The sequence below is a fragment of the Mangifera indica genome, chromosome 12 (genome assembly GCF_011075055.1).
Source record: "Mangifera indica cultivar Alphonso chromosome 12, CATAS_Mindica_2.1, whole genome shotgun sequence".
Lineage (NCBI taxonomy): Eukaryota > Viridiplantae > Streptophyta > Magnoliopsida > Sapindales > Anacardiaceae > Mangifera > Mangifera indica.
In genome coordinates this window covers 12,894,801-12,919,064 of record NC_058148.1, presented here as the reverse complement: position 1 = coordinate 12,919,064, position 24,264 = coordinate 12,894,801, and the positions used below count along the sequence as shown (strand labels likewise).

The window sequence follows — 24,264 nt, the reverse complement described above, 5'->3', positions numbered from 1 at the left end:
ACATATTATCTTATTCTTCCTGTTTTCTAGTGTTTTTTCTTCCCTATTCTCTGCTTCTGTCTCCTAAAATAAACAAGTTTTGTTGAACTGCCAATACAATATAAGATTTAGTCAAATAATTATTCATAATATAATACGTAGATCCATTGGTCTTTTTGCTGAAGTAAGCCATCTCCATATATACTTAACTTAAGGAGACTACTTATTAAATTATGATTGACGCATATAGTTAGGCATTTTCTTGATTTTGTTGAACTGGGTTCATAGTTTTGGTGATGTAAAATTCACCTAATCTTGGAAGTACTTCAACAAAGAATTTAAAAAGCAGTTTTCAATGCATCAGATTTACGTTTGTTTTAAGTAGTTAGATTGGATCGTTGAAAGTTGGATGCATGCATAAAAAATGGATGTTTCTTGGGGATGACTATGTTTGTCTAATTAATAATATATGCTCAAATTTAACCTACCGTACCGATTACAAGTACTACTGTTGAAAGTATCTGCTCCATAATTGAACAAGTTTATGCATTTTGCTATAAAAAACTTCATTAAGATAAATCAATGAACAGACAGACAGACAGACAGACAGGGTCTATATTGAGTATTGAGAATTGAAATTCATTAAAACAAGCTGACAGAGTCAGTGGTTCAGGAGGGGAAATCTGGGCCTGCTGTGTAAACACAAGAAATGCTAGTTCGGTCCATTATGAGTCACCAGACCAGATTATTGGGCTGGTTCATGTGGTATGATTTCATTGACCGTTCCCATTCCACAATCTTTTTGGATTAAGAAGACAAACTAAATGCTCCTACCTACAAATGGTGAGAATTTCGAATAACATATAGTAGATTTAAAAAATTGGAGAACAACTATTTCCCAGTGGATTTAGGGTAAAACATGAAAAAAATAGTTAACTTTGGAAGTTTGATTATTAATGTTTATAATTTTAAAATAACATTAAAATGATGAAACTATACTTTTATTTCATCATTTTTCCCTAGGCCACCACCGCCCTTTATCACCCTCAAGAATACCACCATAATGGATAATGTCGGATCTGACTTAAATAGGGCAGCTTTTCCTCTCAACCATTGAATTCCTTGACCTTTCTCCTCCACAGCCACTACTACCTGCCACCATTCCTTTGTTGTTTGTGTCATTCATGGTAAATTTGAGTGGAAAAGAACTGATGTCAACCTTGGTACTATCGGTCTCGTCAATCACAACAAGACTACTCTCATTATGGTTTTAATGGTGGTGGGTAGTGGACTGGACAGTCAAATCCATCGGGTACAAATTTAGAAAGAGGAATCAGAAAATCAAAAGCGACATTACTTAGAAGCATTATAATTTGCACTAAATAAAATAGTCCCTCAATTGATATTTGCGGGAGATCTGCAGACGAAAGCAGCAGCCCCTGAAAACAGTGAAAGATTCTCTTCTTTGTAAATAGGCTAATATGTTTGATCTTTACCCTTGTTTCCTTTCACTACCTTCCAAAATACTAGTATCTTCCTTCCAATCTCTAAAATTTCCACTTGAAACTTTACGTAAAATGACTCAACTGGCTGAGTCACAATGTGACCATCCAGACGCTAATCATCTCTTCACAGTGTACGACACTTATCTTCATCTGTGGGCCGTGGCGCCGACTTGAGTGGCGTGCAATTAATTCCAATTACTGTGCATGGAAACTTTTTAGATTCTCCTTCTGTCGCCTTCATCTGAGCCCATTTGGGATCAATTTCTTTTCCCATCATGTGAATTGGAAATTTCTTGTCGTCGCCTTGGGCTAAGCCCACTTATCCCAACCAAACAATTTGGGCAGAGATAACGATTCTGATACATGGATGAAAATTAAGAAGACAGGGAGAAGAATCAGAGCCTTGAATCAATTATCTCTGATTTTAGACTCTTTTTCTGTATTTACTTATATGTTCTTATGGAGGTCTATGTTCTATAAAGACAGGGAATCGACGATTGCACCATATGGCTTTCTACAGCTCCGACTATCGTCATTCTTATCCTGGTGAGAGTTATCAAATTCCCAATAGAGAAAATTATCATAATGTTCCATCGCAAGTCTTAATGGCTGATTGCAGTCATGAATTTAGCAACCAAAACTTGTTTGAGTACCATCCTGTTTCTTATTATGATGCCTATTATCCCTTTGTGAACCACTCAGTCATTGCTGATTTTAGCGATGAATTCAGCAACCGAAACTTGTTTGAGTACAATTGCACTCCTTATTATGATTCTTCTCATTCTTCTGTGAACCACTCAGCCATGGCATACTCTGTATCCACTTTCTGTGAGCCAAAATCTATCGTATATGACCTTTACCATGGTGATTACAATTCCGTTTCTCAGTATACGGTCTCATACGCTGTCTCAAATTCTGAGTTAGATGATGCTGAGTTTGAAGAATATGACCCCACACCTTATGGTGGAGGCTATGATCTTACTCAAACGTATGGAAAACCCCTTCCGCCCTCAGATGAATTATGTTATCCTCGTTCGATGCCAAATTCAAGTGCTTTGCCTTCAAATGGTGTCAATTTTGGATCCATAGAATCTCCTTATGGGAAGAAAGACGTTGAAGAGTCTGCAGCAAAGCCTCATATTGAAATTAAACGAGCTCCAACGAATGAAGATACGCTGCAGGTTAGCAATGGAGATCGCCAAAACATAGAGTACGAAAATGCTCATGGCGGTTCCGCAGGAGAAGATGGTCATGATTGTGAAGATAGCCCTGCCTGGGCTAACCATGGAATCGGATCTAACGGAGGCAATAGCTACGAATACGACACGAGAGTGACTCAAATTCCATCCGGGTATGGCTTGGAAGCAATGGACCTTTGTGAGAGCATATTTGGTTACTGGCCTTGTTTAGCTAGGAATAACAGGAGTAGCCATGATTGTCAACATGTATGTAAAAAAGAAAGCAGCAGCAACCAGTGGAAAGAGACTGCAGATTATCTTTTTGGAAGTTCAAATACGTATGCCGAAAGAAGGAATGGAGAAGATAGTTACGGAGAACCCATCTGTAACTATGAAAGGCATTATGAGGAACAAGCTCTTCACAGACAGATTGAGTATTATGATGATGATTCTCAGACGTACAAGTTCAAGATTTTCTGATCTGGTCCTTGTAAAAGGTCTAGTGTTTATTTCTTTATAACAATATTTGGCATTGCCCATGGCTTCAATATGGAAATCAAAGGCTACATGATTAGTTAGTATTATTATAAATTTTATTAAGACTGCAGATTACAGGGAACAATGCAGAATATGCCACTTCTTACATGATTATAATTGCTCAATAACTTCTTTTTTCAGTTGTTTTTTTCTCTAAAATATAGATATTGCGATCATGGATGTACTAGTTCAAATTACATATTTAGATTCGTATTCATGTTGTGAGGGAACTGCAAAATAGTTGAAAGTTCAATGTGTGCCTACCCAATTTCAAACAGTTGACATTTTCACTAAATCCTTATCTGTTTCCATATTTGAGGAATGAAGAGGAAAGCTGAATATGGTTGATTGGTTGAGTTGATCCATTAACATGTTAAAAGAAAACAGAGAGTTTACTGATGGGTCTAAATTACTGAAAGAAGTTAGTTCAGTTCAAAGAAATTTGAAGAAGTTGGGTGATGATATTGTCTGTTCAGAGTTACAAACTATATTTTGTACTGCAGTTGCCAATTATGATTGACTGTGATTGCTGACTGAGATATTTGGTGTTTTAGTTGCTGGTTATGTGATATCTTCTGGAATTTTTTTTTTGGTGTATTGGTAATTGTTTTTTAAAGTTGTGAAGGGCTCTGGAGGTGTTTCTTCTAATGTAGTATTATGTGTGAATGCATTGAAGATGTGATGCAGAAGTTGGTGCAGTGGTTAGTGTTAAAGGGAGCAGATACTCTGAGGATTTTTGGTATATGAATTGGAGTTAAATATAGTGCTGAGGAAGATTAAAATTAAAGGAGTTAGCGTAAATGTTTCACAATATGTTTCCTATTGCATGATAAGTTTAAAAGTGTAAAATGTAAACTATGCATTTTTAAACTTTACAAAACGCACTGTCTCATTTTACCAAGACTGAAAACCAAAACTATCTTCCCTTTTGCCAGTTAGGAACATTCAAAGAAAGGCTAGAGCTTTGTTGTGTCTTTTCATATACCCTAGGATTCTAAGCAAGGCCCTTAGTCAAAAAAATGTGTTTTGCCAAGCCATAATTTGGACAGTCATTCCTGGCCCCACTTGTCATCATAAACTTCTAACCAAATGTTATAAAACATTGAACCCTCCTCACAAAACCTCAACAAAAAGAACATCAGTGTCTGTCTGCCTCTGTCCTTTAACCTTGAAAATGACTCTGACGGCAAAATCTATTTTCACTCTTTTACTAACACTTCTTCTTTATTTCTCGGTCACCTCCTCCTCCTCCTTACAAAACCTTCTTCAAAGCCAAGGCTTACCTGCTGGTCTCTTCCCAAACAATGTTGAATCCTACACTTTCGATTACCAAACTGGTCGGTTGGAGGTGTATCTGGAAAGTTCCTGTCTGGCCAAGTTCGACGGTAGAGTTTACTTCAGCAGTGTGGTGAGAGCGAGTCTCAGTTATGGTGGGTTAATGGGACTTGAAGGTATTGCTCAAGAAGAGCTCTTTCTTTGGCTTCCAGTTAAAGGTATCATTGTCGATGATCCATCTTCTGGGGTCATTTTGATTGATATTGGTCTTGCTCAAAAACAACTCTCTCTTTCTCTCTTTGAAGACCCTCCTGTTTGCAAGCCTCAAGGTACCTTCCTCTATTCTGCATATCTCTGTTTGTTTGGTTCTTAATTTAATTCAAAGCCTTACATCTATTTCTGATCCTGTGTACTCATTTTTACTATTTGGGGGTATCAAAATAATTGAAAATAAACTTGGAATGCAGGTGCTCTACTAGAAATTGTTGGGAGGAAGATGGGATCATCTCAAGTTCAGCAATGAAAGCTTGCTTGAACATTGCAGAGTTTAGTTATGTTATCATCTTCTTAAACTTTTAGAGGAATATATCGAGTTCATGTTTGCTTGATAGATGCTATGATGAGGATTATAAAAAATGGAGTTCTCTGCTTGAGTCCATAATTAAAGCTGTTCAATCTGCGAATTAGATATTCAAGTTTATTCACATGGCTGCAATCTCGCCATCACGGACCTTGGACATAATTTTAACAGAGGCAGTGAGTACATACTTTCGTATCTGCAATTTGCATTTAACCATTTTTAGCAGAAATTACCAGGCCTATAATTTGCTTTGGGATTCTGGTAATTGAGAGCATCACATTATCACATTTTGATGATTAAGTAATCCATCAACATGGAGGAGTCACATAAGCTTAGAGTCGATAAGTTTTGGATTCTGCATTAAATTCTGTCTATGCTGTTTTCTTTTTTCCTTATAAATATGTTATTTCATTTTTGGATAAATCGATCCTAAACAGTAAACGACACGACAGATTATTCATCATTGAAACTTTCTAGTTGAACGCATTTTTGCAGTTTCTCTCTTGGAATCAAATATTTGATTGTGTATGAGTTTTGTTTTGAGATTACTTTTTATTATTAGTGGGTTTGTGTGTTGCGACCCAACAATATACGAAATCCGAACAAATGAAAGATGCTACAATCTACTAGAGCACTCATGGATGGTCACATCAATTTTATAATTGGAAGCAACAACTTAGGCATGCATATGTTAATAGGAAGTCAACAATCAAGGGACCAACGGTTGATTGTATATCATAGGTTTATTTAAGAATAATCACAATAAAAAAAAGCCCAAAGGACCCTCAAAATATATTGATTTTTCAAGTTTTCTCCTGTTAACTTTAAAAATTTTATTTACCTACTTATAGGTAGTTAAAATTAACTGAGTCTGTTAGTTATATCATTTTCTCTCTTAAACCCTTAAAACTAATAATTTTTTCTAACCCAAGTTTTCAAAAACAACATTTTCCCCCTAAGATTTTCAAACTTTCAGATTGAATTTTTCGACGACAATCGACGATCTCCAGATGACGTCTTTTTCTATCCTCCTTGGCTTTATCGTTTATAAAGACGATGTCTTCATCTCTGGACGAAGATGATTCATCTTCGTCCGAGATGATGCCGAGGAGGATGAAAGGAGCACGACAGGAAGAAAGAGATGTTAGAGAGGAAGAGACGCCGTTTGGAGATCGTCGGTCATCATCGAAAAATTCAATTGAAAGTTTGGAAATCTTAGGGAGGAAAATATTGTTTTTGAAAACTTAGGTTGAGAGAAATTGTTAATTTTTAGGGTTTGAAGGGGGGGAGGGGAGAGGAAATAAAATCAAATTTAAGTTTATTTTTAATATTACATATAAAATGATGATTTTACTCTTGAAATCGTTAATTTTAACCGTCTGTAAATGAGTAAATGAGATTTTTAAAGTTAACGGGGAAGAAACTTGAGAAATCAACATATTTTGCATGGAAAATAGTCCTTCGGCCTAAAAAAATTATAAGACCTAGAGCTAGACTTCGATGGTTGCATCTTCCATAGAGTAACGCCTAATCCGTTAAAGGCTTTGGCCTATTGTAATCAAGGGTCAAATTGAACTCTAGAATTATATACATTGATGGTATCTTATTTTAAATAAAATACTTTATATAAAATTAGTTTATAAAATTTATTTATATATTTTATATATACTTTAGAAAAGTTTTAAATATTAATAGAAGTGTTGTATATACTTTGGATTTATTCTTCGAAACTGTAGTGTTATTATTATTACTTTTTATTATTCTGAAAACAGCTGGGTTTGTGTGATAATTATTACAAAAACTTTAATTTATTAATCTCCATTTAAATATTTTCTCCAAAAAAATGAAAATTCTTTATAAAAGGTAATCGATTTATTGGATTAATAATATACCATATATAAAATGTGTATACTGTGTACTAAATTTCCAGGATGGAAGAATTAATATAAAGAGCAATATTATATATACCTATTTTAAGTATAAAAATATATATACACTTATATGTGTCATCATATAATTAGTTATTACTTTATTCTTAATTTAAGGTCGTTTAATCATCTGATAATATATATAAATATGTATATATTTGTATACTTAAAATAAATATATATAATTTTATTGTAATATAAAATATCAATTTAAAAATACATAATTAATACACAATTCTTAAGGTTGATAAGAAGGAAATTAGTTTATGTTAGGAATGAATTGAACAGCATTATCACTCATGATTAAGCTTTAGAACAAAAATAAAGTGAATTAATCTAATCATTCCTTCAATAAAATTGCTATATGATTTACATCTAATTCATTCCCTACCACCCTTACGCATCAACAATCTATGGTAAATGTTACACATAGATCTTGTAAGGGCTTTTTTCGTAAACCACCTCTGGCTTTTGAAATTACTAGAGGTAATATATTTCCCATATGCAAGGTGTTAGAGTTAAAAAAATTAACCGTAAAAAAGAATAAATAATATATCATTATATGATTTAATGTTATTTTATATTTATTTCAAATCAATTAATCATTCGATAATATATTATCTGTATATTTAATTATATATTTAAATGTATATATATATAATTTTCTCGTAAAAAAATATATTACCCTTTTAACCACAAATAAGTGGCATTTGTATTACCGTCATGCCTCAAATAATAGATAAACAAAATTACAATAGATTTTGTCTTAATTTTTAAGAAATGAAAAATACTAAAACCTAAATTAAAAAGACTATTAAAAAATGAACCCATGCCCTCACTCATGGATGGTGCTAAGAATGAAATAGAGTGAATTAATGTTAGAAAATAATAAGATATAACAGATGGCTGAATAATAATGAAATTTTGAGGGATCAATATAAGAAATTAAGTGTTTTATTGTATTTTATACAAAATATTTTTTTTTTCAAAATTAAGAGGACTAACTCTTTTTACTTTTACCTCGCTCCATCAACGTCTTTATTGTCTCATGAATTCCACAAGAATATATTACCCTTTTAACCATATGAAACCCTTTATTTATATGGGTGAACATATTGTGTTGATTGCGGAAATACCCACACAAAGTTTATAGTTAGGGTAATTTAAGGGAAAAAGGAAAATAACCTTTTTCATAAACCTAGGATAAGCATACTAACCAAGGGCGCTGGCCGCTGAGTAAGAATGTGTTAAAAGTGTTTTGCCAACCCATAATTTGGACTGTTCTTCTGGCCCCCTCTTAATAATCATGATTACTCATAAATCCCTAACAAAACCACCACCCAAAAGCCACAATAAAAAGAACATCTCAGTCTGTCTGCGGTCTGCTTCTGTACTTTAACCTTAAAAATGTCTCTGACAGCAAAATCTATTCTGTCTCTTTTTCTTGCTCTTCTTCTTCATTTCTCCGTCACCTCCTCCATCCAAAACCTCCTTCAAAGCCAAGGCTTATTACCTGGTGCCTCAATACAGGACCTCCTTCAAAGCCAAGGCTTGCCTGCTGGTCTCTTCCCAAACAATGTTGAATCCTACAGGTTTGATTTTCGAACAGGTCGGTTGGAGGTGTTTCTGGAAAGTCCTTGTCTGACCAGGTTTGACAGTAGAGTTTACTTCAACAATGTGGTGAAAGCTAATCTCAGTTATGGTGGGCTAATGGGACTTGAAGGTGTTGCTCAAGAAGAGCTCTTTCTTTGGCTCCCTGTTAAACGTATCATTGTCGATGATCCATCTTCTGGGCTCGTTATGATTGATATTGGTCTTGCTTTAAAACAAGTCTCTCTTTCTCTCTTTGAAGATCCTCCTGTTTGCAAGCCTCAAGGTATATCTCCCTTTGTTTGGTTCTGAATTTAGATCAAAACCCTGTGTACTCATTTTTACTATTTGAGGTATTAAAATATTTGAAAATAAACTTGAAATGCAGGTGCTTTACAAGAAATTGTTGGGAGGAAGATGGGATCTCAAGTTCAGTGATGAAAGCTTGCTTGAACATTGCAGAGTTGAAGTTGTGTTATCATCTTCTTAAACTTTAGAGGAAAATATGGAGTTTATGTTTCCTTGATAGTTGCTCTGAGGACTATAAAAATGAACAATGGGGATTAAGTATTGAAATTGAATAAAAAATATTTGGTATCCCTTGATTATTAACTGAAAGTTCTTCATTGTCCTTTTTCACTCATGAATGTGTGTTGCTATGATTTTGAAGGAGAAGCCGGTTAATTTTCCAGATAAAAAAATCTTATACGTACTTGATCTCAATCAAGTGATGTTTAGATTGATGTGAAATGGCTGGTTTCTCTTGTTGGATTGTGATGAAGTGGCATATTTTGCTAAGCAGAGATACGAGATGGGATGAAGAATTAATAAATTTCGGTGGAGGGATTCATTCATATTGTAACAGCACCAATTTGTTGTCTAGAAAAACTAGGAAACATTTTTTATTCAACTTCTCCGCTGCCTAATTCAAGTTTATTCACATGGCTGTAATCCCGCCATCACAGACCTTGGACATCATTTTAACATTGTAAGCAGACATTACCAGGCCTATAATTTGATTTGGGATTCTGTTAATTGTAAGCATGGCAGTATCACACTTTGATGATTTAAGTAATCCATCAACATGGAGGAGTCACAGAAGTTTATAGTGTAATCTCTATCAATAAGTTTGGAATTGTGCGTTAAATCTTCTCTACATTGCTTGTTTACATAAAGTTATAATTCTCATATTGCTTATTTAAAAGATTTGTAAGATTTTTTTTACCTCATAAATATGCTCCTCTGTTTTTAGATGGATTAATCCCAAACAAAACGACACGATAGAATAATAAAATACTATTAAAGTGTACATTTGGAATTTAATAGTTGAATACGTTTTTGCAGCTTTGCTTTTCTAAAAGTCTCATGATTGATTAAGGATTACTTTAAGTTACATGGATCGTAAAATTTATTTATATAAAAGTTTGTTTTGAGTTTAGTTTTTATTATTTATAGATTTGAGTGTTACATTTTAATGTTAGATATTATTTAAATGAATGAAAAATCCTATAATTTAATAAAACACTGATAATTGATAACATCATTTTTATAATCGAAGACAACAACTTAAGCATTCATGGCATCTACTAATTGAAATTGAAAAAATTATGGAACCAATGGTTGATTGTAATTTATGTGCTTATTTAAGAATACCCTTCAGCCCGTATGCTGCAGAGACCATTTCCTGATATAAATTGGCAAGAAAAGCCATCACAGTGTTGAATTACATAGTTTCAATATCTCTTCTTGTTAATCAAAGGAATCATCAACTACTTATATTGCAGTATTCCGCAGATGAAATTGCAACTCAAATGAACTGAACAAAGCCTTAATAACCTTAATCAACATACCCAGAATCTACGGAGATTGACCATTAGAGTAATAGTTACCCAGGATCTTCAGCTTCCTAGAGCTTCCTAACTATTTGCCCCTTTTACAATTCATGGTTTACTTGGCAAACACAGTTTCAGAGGTGGATATGAACATTGCTCGTCTGGTGTTGAGTCATCAACAGAAAATCAAAGCAATTACAGGGCTGAAAAAAACAAGACTTGTTCTGACACTTATCAAATTGCAACAACCAAATTACTATTATTTTATTCAATACCAGAATTATATTCTCACAGCTTTAGAGTTTTATCAACCATACATTACATGCTCCACCACAGTCTTTACATGTTTCTAATTATATCTTGAAGCAACTTTTTGGTTTGCTCCACCACAGGTACATCTCCATAAATCCCCTGCAGCCATAAAAAAAGAGCTCATTACAATTGTTCTTGAGTACTGTTCTTTGCCTTTGTTTTCAAGAACTACTTCTGAAACTAAGTCGCATAAAATGCTTATTGTCACAGCTCAAGATTGGTGAGCGTGACAAGAGTTCAGACAAATAGTTAATGGACGTGCTAAAAAGTGAGTGTGCGTGACTGTTACTTAAATGGGATGTTCCAGCCGAAGGTATATTGAAGGAAGACTGGACCAACCATGCGCAAACAAGTCAAGAGTTAAAATGACTCCTCTAATGTGTCCAATGCAAGAAGAAACTAGTGACCCCAAGACACTCATGAAACCAACAATTATGTACACTAACTCTTTAGCATACTCATTAACCGTATCTGTCCAAGTCACTGCCACGCTCACTAACCTTGAGCCGTGACATTATTCTTTGGAAATACCTCGACACACGATGAAACAAGAATGGCTCCTTTGGAGGTAGTAACATTGGCGTCTGTGAGTTCAAAGCCAACCGAAGTCAAGGCCTCCAGAAATTTAGTGATTGCACCTCTTTTCTTCTCAAACACAATCCTTATCCAAAGTCTTTTCCCATCAATATCAGTCACCTTAACATCTTCCTAAACACAATATAGCAAGCTTGTTATACAATGCATTGGATAAGCCATAATATAGATAATATAACTATGTGTACAAACAAAATGTACAAACTTTTGAACCTTTATTCCATAGTTTTTCATCTGCTCCGAAGCATCAATCTCATCCCTTGTTGACTGCTCATTCTCTTCCACGAATAATGAGTCCCTTTCAAGAAGCTGCTCGCTAAGAGCATTGACATTCCTCTGCAGCATCAGGATGTAGGTAATGGCGTCCTCAATTATGGTTGCTTTATTCATCTAATCAAACCAAGAAATAGTTATTAGAGAAACAATAAAATATAATCTGACAAGTGTTAAAAAAATTTCAATGGGTAATGGGGTATTTGCATTTGTAATTATGGGGACTATTGAACGCAGAGCCAACAGTCTGTCACTGAGTTTTTGCCTCCGGCGTCTCTCCGCATGAAGGTTCTTCGATTTGTACTCGGAGTTTTCATCATAGACTTGTCGCCTCTGGGCTTGAGCAATGCGTACTGCATCAGAGCCAGAGCCTAAAAATTCCATTTGTTGAGTGTGCTAATGAAGGCTGCTTCTCTAGAGTGAGTTAGTTGTGTGGTTATTTAGGAGATATATTTATATTGTTTTCAGAGTGTTTACAGAAAGAATATGGTCCCAAATTCCAACTGGGTGTTGTGTCAGTTGTACTTTGAAAAAAATTGCAACCCAACAAACAGTTTGGCTTCAGAGAAATGGTTGTACACTTGTACTCATAATTGATCCATGAATAGATGGCCAGGATGGTTGAAGTACTGAAAAAAATATTGAACAACTGGTTTTGTTGCTGTTATCTCCTGGCCATTTTGTTGTTGACTGGAAAGTACAAATTGTGTGAGACTGAGACATACATATTCTCTTCCACAGTAGTACAATTTTATTCTGTACAATGCTAAAGAGATGTTAATTTTTAATGTGCTGTACCAAAACAGAAACAAAGGCAACATTCTAACCAGTGAAAATCTAAATCTCTTTCTAAAATACCTCCAAATTGTAGTAAGAAAATAAAAAATTAAGTGAGCTAACTAATTTTGCTAATTTCTTGCCAGTTTGAGTACCCTTGCAGTACATTGATTTGAATACATCAAATGGTTAGTCGACCTATAAATATGATAATACCTGGCTTTCTCCCCACAGTGCTGGGCTAGGGTGTCCTTGCCTTATTCTGTTTATTCTTGTGAAACTATTTAGTTCTTTATTATCATTTTATTGTTATTGAGAAACCTTTCACCGTCGATGACTGAATATTTGGCTCCCATAAGCACCAAGCGGTTAAATCATGCTCCCAAATGACAAGAACTGAAGGACTAATGATAGGGACCAAGGCATGGAAGAAAAACAAGGTTAAAACATAAAAATAAAATAGATTAAGGGAAGATTCGAAATAAGAGGAAAGTTGAGTGAAAAAAGTAAATGAAGAGACATATTAACCTTTAATCGTCTTTGTAAACGAAATCACAACTTTAACTACGTTTGTCTTGCATCACATATTATCATGCCTTAGTTTCCCATCAACCAATGATAAGTATCATTGACAGACTATCTCCATTAACACATGAAAACCCAAAAATAAATTCAACTAAAACCTTGTAAAAAAAATCTATGATTTGGATGTTTCCTTAATTGTTCCCCCTATGTGTTAACAATTAACCAATATAACAACACACCGTCATTGCAATGTTAGAGATAACACAATTTAAAGCTCAAACTCATCTTTCAAACTTGGATGCATTGATGTTTATAAGAGTTTACATCAAATAAGTTATGGTTTAAGGTATTTTGATGGAAGCAATATTATCAATCAGATGAGGGGATAATCTTGTTACAAGTGAACTATTTAAAAAAATATTAAAAATAATTTTATATAATTAATTATTAAATAGATAATTTAAATTATTTTAACAAATAAATAAACTTGTTTTGACGACAAAAACACTTTATATGAGCAAAGTCTTGTATAAGTCTTAATAATTGCACAAATTTGTTGATTATTTCTATATAAGTTCCTCTAAATATGGTTATTTCAATTAATAAAATGGTTAATCATTTTTGCAAGATATAAAACTTATGACAAAAAACAAGACGAAATAAATTAATCGAGAATTTTTTACATAATAAAATTATATATACTCATTTTTGAGTGCATAAATTGGTAAATATATGATATTTTAATATGTAATTAGATATTATTTTATTATTTATTTAAATTATTTAATCATATAATAACATATCATATATGTATTTATTTATGTATACAAAAATATATACATATAATATTGTTCAATAAAAAAAAACATTGTTTAGTTTTGATAATTAATATAATAAATTTTAATTCAAATATGAAATTATATAAAGTTTATTAATCTTAAAACTTTTTTATATTGTCTTTTTAATTACCCAAAAAAAGTTTTTTATTAATTAAAATTTCGAAGATTTAAAATAAAAATTAAAAACAGTATTTTCATTACTATTATACCTTCGATTAAATAGAAGAAACCAAAAATCATTTCCAAACCCTAAAACCCTCGTCCTCCCAGCCTTCGCTAGCACACACTCTCTCTGCTTGAGTCCCCACTCAACCAAACGATGCATTTTCTTTCCCGTCTCGTTCACCGGTTCTCCACCGTTGCCACCTCCACTTCCAATGTCGGCTCCATCAGCACGGACCTGTACAAAGAAAAAGATCTCAAAAGACTGGTGGATAAGTTTAAAAGATATTCCGACCTTGAACGTTTCCGCACCAAAACGGGCATTTACAAGGAAACGGTTCGCCGCCTGGCCAATGCTAAACGCTTTAGATGGATAGAAGAGATACTAGAACACCAAAAACAGTACAAAGACGTGTCTAAGGAAGGTTTTTCCGTCCGCCTTGTGGCTCTGTATGGACAAGCTGGTATGTTTGATAATGCTCACAGGGTGTTCAAGGAAATGCGTGAACGAAATTGCAAGCAAACGATTTTGTCGTTTAATGCTCTCTTGGGGGCATGTGTTAACTCCAGGAAATTTGATATGGTTGATGGGTTGTTTTCAGATTTGCCAAAGAAGTTGGGGATAGAGCCTGATCAAGTATCTTATAACACGGTTGTTAAGGCGTATTGTGAGATGGGTTCGTTGGATTCAGCAATTATGTTGCTTGATGACATGGAGAAGAAGGGTGTGGAGCCAGATAGGATCACGTTTAACACTCTTTTACATGCTTTTTACATGAATGGACGGTTTGGAGCCGCTGAGATGATATGGGAAAGAATGGCAAATAGGAATATTACACCTGATATTAGGAGTTATAATGCCAAGTTGTATGGATTGGCAATGGAGAAGAGAACAAAAGAAGCTGTTGAGTTAGTTGAAGAGATGAGGTATAAGACAATTAAGCCAGATGTCTTTAGCTTTAATGCTTTGATAAAGGGGTTTGTTAATGAGGGGAAGTTGGAGGAAGCTAAGTGGTGGTATGATGAAATTGAGAAGAGTGATTGTGCTATAAACAAAGGAACTTTTACAATACTCGTTCCCTTAGTTTGTGAGAAAGGTGATTTGGATTTTGCTTTTGAACTCTGCAAGAAGATTTTTGGTAGGCGGTGCCTTGTTGATGAGGAATTGTTGCAGCTTGTTCTGGATTCATTGGTTAAGGAGTCCAAGATTGAGGAGGCAAAAGAGTTGGTGGAGCTTTCAAAGACGAATGATTACTGTCGTTACAATCTGAAATTTTCTTCAAATGAGTAATACAGTGTCTTTCAAGCTTTCCTTCTTTTGTTTGTTTTCTTATGGATTAGATCCTTGTGAAGTTTTATCTCCCTTAGTATCACTGTCAAATTTGTAGGAGTATGGCAATGATTTTTTTTCTCCATGTTTTCCATAATCAAGCTGATGCGAAACTGTTTTGATGTTTGAGTTATTTATGCTTTATACTTGAATATCAATTATGTTATGCAGTTTTGATGGTATCTCTGTTATTCACATGGTATAATTTTGGTCAGGTGTAATTTCCTTTTTGAACTTTTCTCCGAGTTTAGCATCTGTGAGTTTTATTTCAAGAAGAAAAGCAAATGTTATAAGCCTGTTTAGAGGAGTTAGCATGCTTTTAAGCTTTGAAAAAGAGTTAACAAGTAAATTTACCTGAGCCGCTAAAAATACATGTAGAGTTTTGACCACTGTCATCCTAGAGCTTCTTGAATGGAATAAGAATAGGAATGGGAATGTCAATAATGGAAAGAGTGGAATGAGAATCCCTTATCAATAAAACTACGCTTATACCTTTTTGGTATATAATTTGATTATACAGATAATGTGATTTGATGATTTTAAATTAAAAATAAAGTAATACACATCATCTGTGTATCCAAATTATATACCAGAAGTATGTATATACAATATTGTTCATCTTTTATTTACTTGGTGTAATGATATTAATTATTGTTTTTTAATATTAGAATATAACTAATATTTTCATCACAAACTAGCCTTGAAGTTTCATAGTTCATCACCTGATATACAGTTGTTCACATTTTCAATGAAATGTATCTTTTATAAGTTTACTCACATTTTCATCATTTTTAAATAATATTTTAAGAATGCCTTCATACTTTTGATTAAATTATTGTTTGTTTTATTTTTAAGTTACATATTTGGCTCATAAAAGGATGGTGCCATTAATTTACCACCTTAATATAAAAAAAATCAGTTATTGATTCTAACATTCAAGGACCTTTTTTTACTTCAAACTTTAAATTGAATCTTCTTTACTTTAATGGTAGATGATAGAATAAACTCATGGGGGTACTTCATGATGAAGGTGATGAATTATGGAAGTACACGCGTAGTTTATAATGAAATTGTGAATACTTGTATTCCAAGCGATGCTTTATCTCCTCTGGGTTTGGACGTAAATGTTTTGCTTGTTTTGTGCCAGGTTAATCTCTTGGGCTAACTCCGGGCTTTGGGTTAAACTGAGTTCATATTGGATTTTTCCATCCCCTGTTTCGGCTTTTTTTGTTGGGGCTTTTCTCAATATGGGCTAAATAATTGCTTTTATGGGCCATTCTTCACAAACATGGCAGGTTGAACCCACATGGAATCATACCCCCACAAGAAAAATCTTTTGATGGAAGTCAAAAAAAATCATATGCCCACAATTAGGGTAGCTTGATTCTAGGGATTTAAAGATCATTTTAGTAATTTATTTTTTATTATTTATATTATTTTATTTGATTCATCAGTAATAAAATATTACGGTAATCTTCTATTATCAATGTTAACGTGACATGTAATATAAATAATAATCTGATTATCATTTTCACCTTAGGAATTAAATATTTACTAAGGTAATCGTGATTTTATTATAATTATATTATTGTTTATTATATTTTTGAGATAAAAATAAATTTATTTTTAATTAATATAATAAATAATTTAAAAATATTTAAAAATAATTACATTCAAGAGTATTTAAATACAATAATTTACTAATATTTTTTTATTATTTTTAAATTAAAAATAATAATTATTTATACCTATCAAATTTTATCAAATATAATAATTATTTATATTTAATAATCTTTTAAATAATATACTTTTAAAATAATTTTTTTATTTTAATAATAAACTATTATTTAAATCAAATAACCCGACATAGTATAATTATTTATGGAAAATTTGTAAGGGCTGCCACCTCAGAACTTCTTATGCGAATTTTCTCAGAACCACATAGAAAACATTTAATTAATTGTTGACTTTCGCATGTGAACATGGAAAGTGAAATTTTCTCCTTCGAACGTTTGGATTGATGAAGTTGGACTGATTCTTATATTCTAAAACCGAGAGAGAGAGAGAGAGAGAGAGGGAAAAATCATCTTCACCTAATGCTCAAAAATTCAAAAGAAGAAATTATGGATGTTGATCCTTTAGAGCCCACATGCATGTGTTTCATGAACATGAAGGCAGAATAATGCATGGTTTTGCTCACTGTGTTCTAGCCCTCGTGATTGGACTGCATTTTTGGCCACTCATGCTGTTGAAAAATAATACAAGATAAAGAACAGCATCGAGACTTTAAAGGGTGATTAAACCTTTTTTCAAAGTAATATTTGTCTTCACTTGAAATTGATGGTCTGTTGAAGGGTTATGCTAAATTATTCTAAGATACAATAAAACTTCTGAGACATGAACACCAATTTTTAAGTCTCTTCTAAATTAACACAATAACGATCTTCATTAATACTGTGGGAATAGAAATTGGAATATAAGGGAATGAGATGAAAATCGGATTAATTGATTTGAAACTGATTTAAACTCTAGTAGACATGAAACAAACACGAATGTCGAGCAAAAGTTGTATTAAAATGGTAAATAAACAGTTGAATTGAAACTACCAAACAACCCAATATGATCTTTGTTAATATTGATCTTAATTTGTTCCATAATAAAATAAATAAATAATCAAAATATTAAAACAACTCATCAGCTGTCATATATCCCAAGTGTTAATGTGGGATTTTAGATTGCATTTCTTTTAAACACAAAACTACATTAAAATCCAATACAAAAATAGAGTTCAACGAGTGTCCCGTAAGCATAAAAAATATCATCAATAATGTAGATGAAGGATGTAAGTTTTCTAAGCTCAATTCTTTGTCATGACATGCTTGCATCTATGAGGCAGGCCATGAACTAAATATACCATTTAAGCGGTTGGTTTCTTACAAACTTCAACTTCTTAGCCAGACCGAGGTGCACAACATACATTAATTTTTATTAAACTAAAAATATATACAGTAGTATTTTTTTCTCTCAAAATAAAAGCATAAAATATTTTGACTAACAGACACAGATGCATACATTAATTGTAAATTCCTTTGATAGGTACAGTTTCAAAGAGAAGGGACTTAACATATTCCTCGAGACCTGGTAGCCGTTGGTTGTTATCGTAACTGTACATCAAAGGAACCATTCTTGCAAGATTAAGAGAAGCCTTTGTGATTCCAGATGATTTAAATGGGTTGGGAGAGAGGCACTCCTTGTTCAGGATCTTCCATGCATATGAAATCTTACTAATAACATGTTTTTCAGTAGCTTCTGCATCACAGTCTGGGTGTTCCTTCATATAGTAATATAAGTACGACCCATCTCTCCCATCCTGATTCTCATCCTGAAATTAATTCAATGGTATAATTATTATTCTGTCGACCTCAAATTAAACATGCATATGGATGACCAATAAACGACTGAATGGAGATCTGTGATTCACTCTTCAACATCATCAAGTTCTAACTTTATTTGTAGCTATCATTATGCAATGAGTTTTTGAGATCACATCTTACCTTTGCACTTCCCAAGTCATCCCAAAGCCGAAGAATTGTTGCGGTAGATGAGATTATGACTGGGTTTTTGTCAATAAGATCCAAAGTCTCTGTTGTTAAATTCTCACCCAACAGAAAGAAAATATGCACTAGCCCCACGTTTACACCTGAAGTAATAATCCCGTTTTTCAAGTACTCTTCGGCCGTGGGCAAGTCTCGAGAAGAAAACCATTTTGCTTCGACTAGAAATGCATTGCACAAGCTTCCCCACTGTAGACAATAAATATTAGCTTGTAAAATTCGATGTTAAATTCTGTTTGGTAAATAAAATAAATAATTATATTATTCGTATACCGCTTTTTGTAGGGAATTCACAGGATTATAGCCATGAGCTTCGAATATCTTACGACTGATTTCATTTGTGACATTATCAAGAGCTTTAAAACATGTCCTCATGTACTCAGGTAATTGATCTACAGCAGCAACATCCCATCTACAACATTTGATTTCCAATTCGTATTACTTTTCATATTTGAGAAAGCAATTAATGATCTGTTTATAAGATACCATTAATTAATGGATATATACCTATTAATTATTTCTGTAAAGAGACTGAGTTCATCGAGAGTTCCGTGAACATCAAAAATGTCATCAATAATGTAGACGAAGGATATGGCTTTTGTGAGCTCAACCCTTTGCCAAGACAAGTTTGCATCCGTGAGACTGGACATAGACCAAATGTACCATTTAAGAGGTTGATCTCTGACGAACTCCAACTTCTTAGACAAACCCAGGTCTTTCCACCATCTAATATATACATCGCAAACATATAGTTTAAAATAGGGAAACACAACATCTGATAACGACAAAATATACATATATAACTATTCTTGAGATGATTAGACTTACTTTGATATTTGTGCCACTTCCGTTTGGTGCAAGGATTGCACCAAATTAAAATCTATTTTGGCAAGATCTTCAAAAGCATGTATATTTGTGAAAGCTTTAGGATAGGTGGCAATTTTGTATACACGGAATAAAATAGTGCTAAAAATTTCAATTTCCCTAGTTTAAAATAGGGAAACACAACATCTGATAACGACAAAATATACATATATAACTATTCTTGAGATGATTAGACTTGATGGGAAATTGAAATTTTTAGCACTATTTTATTCCGTGTATACAAAATTGCCACCTATCCTAAAGCTTTCACAAATATACCACAACAGTACTCACCTTCCCCAAAATACCCCTCTTCAATTTTTTATACACAAATTCTCTCTCTTCTTCTCTGCAACTTTTTTCTCTCTTCTTCCTTTTCTTCCAAAGTGATAAAAGAATCACTCTCTCTTCTTCCTCATCTTCAAAAACAAAAGCAGTAAATCACTTTGAATAATTCTTCAGATTAAGAATTCTTCAAAGTAAGGATTTAAAAAAGAAAAGATCAACCTACAAAAAAATCAGCTACATCAATTTTATATCCTGGAAGAAATGACCATAAAAAAAAATCATTTAGTAGGATTTAATTGAAAAAAAAATTAACATTTAAGGATTAAAACTGAAAAAAAAAAATTTGAGATAAACCGAAAAAAAAACAAACGTAGGCGTGAAATTCTGGAAATTATTCCTGTGCTGTACATATAAGGAATATATTATAATATTATATAATATAATATTATAATAATATATATTATATTATATTATTATATATAATAATATATATAATATAATATTTTATTATGATATTATAATAATATTAAAATATATTATATTATTAATAATTATATATTTTATATATATATAAAATGGTTGGCGAAATCGCCAACCCTTGGCGTCGCCAAGGGTTGGCGATTCCGCCAACCATTTATACTAATATATTATATATATTATTATATTAATATATTAATTTTTTATATTATTATATAATATATTATAATATTATTATATTATAATATATATAAAGGGTTGGTGACCGCCAGCCCTTTATATTAATATATATAATATATTATATTATAATATTATATATTATATAAATAATATATTATATATATTATTATATTAATTTTATATATTATTATAATATATTATATAATATTATAATATAATTATAATTTATATTAATATATAATATATTATATAATATTATATTATACATAATATATTATAATATAATTATAATATTCTAATTAAAAATATAATATAATATATTAAATATAATATATTATATAATTATATATTATAATATATTAAATATAATATATTATATTAATATATAATATTATAATTTAATAAAATAATTATATAATATTAAAATAACATATTATATTATTAATAATATAATATTATTATATATATTATATATTATGTAATATATTATAATTATATAATTATATATTATATTTAATATATTATAATATATAATTATATTATATTATATTTTATATAATATATATTAATATAATATATAATTTTGTTACCAAGGGTTGGCGGCATCGCCAACCCTTGGAGCCGCCAAGGGTTGGCGATACCGCCAACCCTTGGTTTATATATTATGGCACCCTTGGTTTATATATTATACATATAATATATAATATATAATATATAATATATAATTAGCAAAGGTTGGCGGGGTCGCCAACCCTTGGCGTCGCCAAAGGTTGGCGATGCCGCCAACCTTTGGTATTATATATATATAAAATATTTTATTATAAATATTATATATAATAAAATATATATAATTATATATTATATATAATAAAATATATATTAATATATTATTATATATTATAATATATAATATTATAATATATTTTATATATTATTATTAATATTAATATATTATATATAATATTTATATAATATAATATATGTATATATTATTACCAGGATTGACGAAAACCCTTATCAGTTTATTTTATATATTAAATTATATAATATAATATTATATTATATTATATTATAATATATTATATAATATATAATAATATAATATAATTATATTATATTATAATATAATATAATGGGTTGGTGTCTGGTGACGCCAACCATTTGCATGTAAAAAAGTATTAATATAATATATAATATATTTTAATATAATTGTTTGGCTAATTGTTTTTTTAACCTTCAAAAAAAATAAAGCAAGCAGAGGGTTGGCGACGCCAACCCTCACAGATATTAAAAGGCAAAAGGTTCCTCCAACCCATTATTTATATATATATATATATATAATTATTTAATTATATATATATATAATTATATTATATATTAATATAATATATTATATTTAATATATTATAATATATAATTATAATTATATAATATATTATATTTAATATATTATATTATATTTTTAATTAGAATATTATAATTATATTATGTATAATTTAATATTATATAATATATTATATATTAATATAAATTATAATTATATTATAATATTATATAATATATTATAATAATATATAAAATTAATATAATAATATATATAATATATAATATTATAATATAATATATTATATATATTAATATAAAGGGCTGGCGGCCACCAACCCTTTATATATATTATAATATAATAATATAATAATATATTATATAATAATATAAAAAATTAATATATTAATATAATAATATATATAATATATTAGTATAAATGGTTGGCGGAATCGCCAACCCTTGGCGACGCCAAGGGTTGGCGATTTCGCCAACCATTTTATATATATATAAAATATATAATTATTAATAATATAATATATTTTAATATTATTATAATATCATAATAAAATATTATATTATATATATTATTATATATAATAATATAATATAATATATATTATTATAATATTATATTATATAATATTATAATATATTCCTTATATGTACAGCACAGGAATAATTTCCAGAATTTCACGCCTACGTTTGTTTTTTTTTCGGTTTATCTCAAATTTTTTTTTTTCAGTTTTAATCCTTAAATGTTAATTTTTTTTTTTCAATTAAATCCTACTAAATGATTTTTTTTATGGTCATTTCTTCCAGGATATAAAATTGATGTAGCTGATTTTTTTGTGGGTTGATCTTTTCTTTTTTAAATCCTTACTTTGAAGAATTCTTAATCTGAAGAATTCTTCAAAGTGATTTACTGCTTTTGTTTTTGAAGATGAGGAAGAAGAGAGAGTGATTCTTTTATCACTTTGGAAGAAGAGGAAGAAGAGAGAAAAAAGTTGCAGAGAAGAAGAGAGAGAATTTGTGTATAAAAAATTGAAGAGGGGTATTTTGGGGAAGGTGAGTACTATTGTGGTATATTTGTGAAAGCTTTAGGATAGGTGGCAATTTTGTATACACGGAATAAAATAGTGCTAAAAATTTCAATTTCCCTAGTTTAAAATAGGGAAACACAACATCTGATAACGACAAAATATACATATATAACTATTCTTGAGATGATTAGACTTACTTTGATATTTGTGCCACTTCCGTTTGGTGCAAGGATTGCACCAAATTAAAATCTATTTTGGCAAGATCTTCAAAAGCATGTATCCATTTATTTTCGCTTGGGAACTCAGTAAGAAATAAGTTATTGGCCATCAACCTTGCCGGGCTTCTGTGAAAGGGATGCGCCAACGTGTTCTCAACAATCTCAGCTTGAAAATGGTCAAGATTTTTCACCTGTTCAGTTAGGAGCTTGGCACAATAATCACCAGCTTCATCAAGCACTTCTTCTCCATGTATACTTAGATGTGAAGCTTCATATAAACCCATCAATCCATTAACATCCCCGCGTACTTTCTGATTAAGCTTCCCTTCCTTGTTTTTGAAGTTGTTAAAGATGTCTTCATAAAACCGGTAAAAAGAGAAGAAAAAAATTACCTTCGGGTTTCATTAATAAACTATTAACCGAAAAGAAAAACAAAGGTGATGGGAAATAAATGATATAAATACCTGCAGGTACATAGTAACCATGTTGTCTCAAGAGTCGAAAACGAAGGGCAACTTCACAAAGATCATCTTGATTGTGGTCATCATAAGAACTAAATATCATGAACTGCCTTTGGAGAATTTGCTGAATCTCGTCTCGGAAATGATAGTCAATGCCTGAACGTTGAACAGCATCAACCATGGCCAATCCTTCAACAGGATCCTCTCCCACTTTGCTGAGTATATGCTTAAATGCTTTCAGTTTCTGCGCATATTGCTTACTATATATATTATCCTGAAAAATGAAAGACTCTATTAGCATTCAACTGCACTCACTCACATGGTGATTGGCTTAAAATGAAATATTGAAAATTTAGATTGAAACTAGCTGTGAGTTCATTAGGATCCGTGAGGAACTGCTTGAATGGGATCGATAGAACAGCACTACTGGAAGTAATGCCTTTTGTCTGATCATTAGGAGCTTGAATGAGATTAACTGGGTTGGAGATTTTTGAAACCTTTTTCGGTGCAATTGGAAGAGCAGATGGAGACAAGTGAGACATAATTAATGTTTATCAGCAGGAATGTCTTCAGAAAGATT

General features: G+C 31.4%; 6 protein-coding genes across 10 annotated transcripts; 4 read left to right on the top strand and 2 right to left on the bottom strand.

Moving 5' to 3' along the window:
• Nucleotides 1-1,753: 1,753 nt before the first annotated feature.
• On the top strand, nucleotides 1,754-3,339 carry LOC123193552. Its single transcript, XM_044606588.1, has one exon. It carries the CDS (start codon nucleotides 1,991-1,993, stop codon nucleotides 3,140-3,142), a length of 1,152 nt encoding a protein of 383 aa, XP_044462523.1. The 5' UTR covers nucleotides 1,754-1,990; the 3' UTR covers nucleotides 3,143-3,339.
• A 148-nt stretch (nucleotides 3,340-3,487) lies between these two features.
• LOC123193553 (uncharacterized protein At5g01610-like) lies at nucleotides 3,488-5,517 on the top strand. The gene is made up of 2 exons (XM_044606589.1): nucleotides 3,488-4,803; nucleotides 4,942-5,517. The coding sequence occupies exons 1-2, from the start codon at nucleotides 4,374-4,376 to the stop codon at nucleotides 4,995-4,997; spliced, it is 486 nt and encodes a 161-aa protein (XP_044462524.1). The 5' UTR covers nucleotides 3,488-4,373; the 3' UTR covers nucleotides 4,998-5,517.
• Nucleotides 5,518-8,309: 2,792 nt separating this feature from the next.
• On the top strand, nucleotides 8,310-9,117 carry LOC123193758. Its single transcript, XM_044606846.1, has 2 exons — nucleotides 8,310-8,858; nucleotides 8,961-9,117. The coding sequence occupies exons 1-2, from the start codon at nucleotides 8,390-8,392 to the stop codon at nucleotides 9,008-9,010; spliced, it is 519 nt and encodes a 172-aa protein (XP_044462781.1). The 5' UTR covers nucleotides 8,310-8,389; the 3' UTR covers nucleotides 9,011-9,117.
• A 1,568-nt stretch (nucleotides 9,118-10,685) lies between these two features.
• Nucleotides 10,686-11,987, bottom strand: LOC123230322 (transcription factor DYT1). The gene is made up of 3 exons (XM_044656494.1): nucleotides 11,524-11,987; nucleotides 11,248-11,424; nucleotides 10,686-10,815 (listed from the first exon to the last, which is right to left on the bottom strand). The coding sequence occupies exons 1-3, from the start codon at nucleotides 11,698-11,700 to the stop codon at nucleotides 10,744-10,746; spliced, it is 426 nt and encodes a 141-aa protein (XP_044512429.1). The 5' UTR covers nucleotides 11,701-11,987; the 3' UTR covers nucleotides 10,686-10,743.
• A 1,965-nt stretch (nucleotides 11,988-13,952) lies between these two features.
• Nucleotides 13,953-15,398, top strand: LOC123192376 (pentatricopeptide repeat-containing protein At3g13160, mitochondrial-like). 2 transcript variants are annotated; one of them, XM_044604909.1, is made up of 2 exons: nucleotides 13,953-14,350; nucleotides 14,489-15,398. In XM_044604909.1, the coding sequence occupies exons 1-2, from the start codon at nucleotides 14,044-14,046 to the stop codon at nucleotides 15,175-15,177; spliced, it is 996 nt and encodes a 331-aa protein (XP_044460844.1). In that variant the 5' UTR covers nucleotides 13,953-14,043; the 3' UTR covers nucleotides 15,178-15,398. The 2 variants fall into 2 exon arrangements, with proteins under 2 accessions (XP_044460844.1, XP_044460843.1); XM_044604908.1 differs by having other exon boundaries at nucleotides 13,953-15,398.
• Nucleotides 15,399-18,068: 2,670 nt separating this feature from the next.
• LOC123192601 ((3S,6E)-nerolidol synthase 1-like) lies at nucleotides 18,069-24,264 on the bottom strand. Of its 4 annotated transcripts, none has more exons than XM_044605214.1 (8): nucleotides 24,182-24,264; nucleotides 23,688-23,958; nucleotides 23,282-23,578; nucleotides 19,659-19,737; nucleotides 19,338-19,556; nucleotides 19,104-19,242; nucleotides 18,771-19,019; nucleotides 18,069-18,598 (listed from the first exon to the last, which is right to left on the bottom strand). In XM_044605214.1, the coding sequence occupies exons 1-8, from the start codon at nucleotides 24,224-24,226 to the stop codon at nucleotides 18,290-18,292; spliced, it is 1,608 nt and encodes a 535-aa protein (XP_044461149.1). In that variant the 5' UTR covers nucleotides 24,227-24,264; the 3' UTR covers nucleotides 18,069-18,289. The 4 variants fall into 4 exon arrangements, with proteins under 4 accessions (XP_044461149.1, XP_044461147.1, XP_044461148.1 ...); XM_044605212.1 differs by having other exon boundaries at nucleotides 24,041-24,249; XM_044605213.1 differs by having other exon boundaries at nucleotides 24,053-24,249.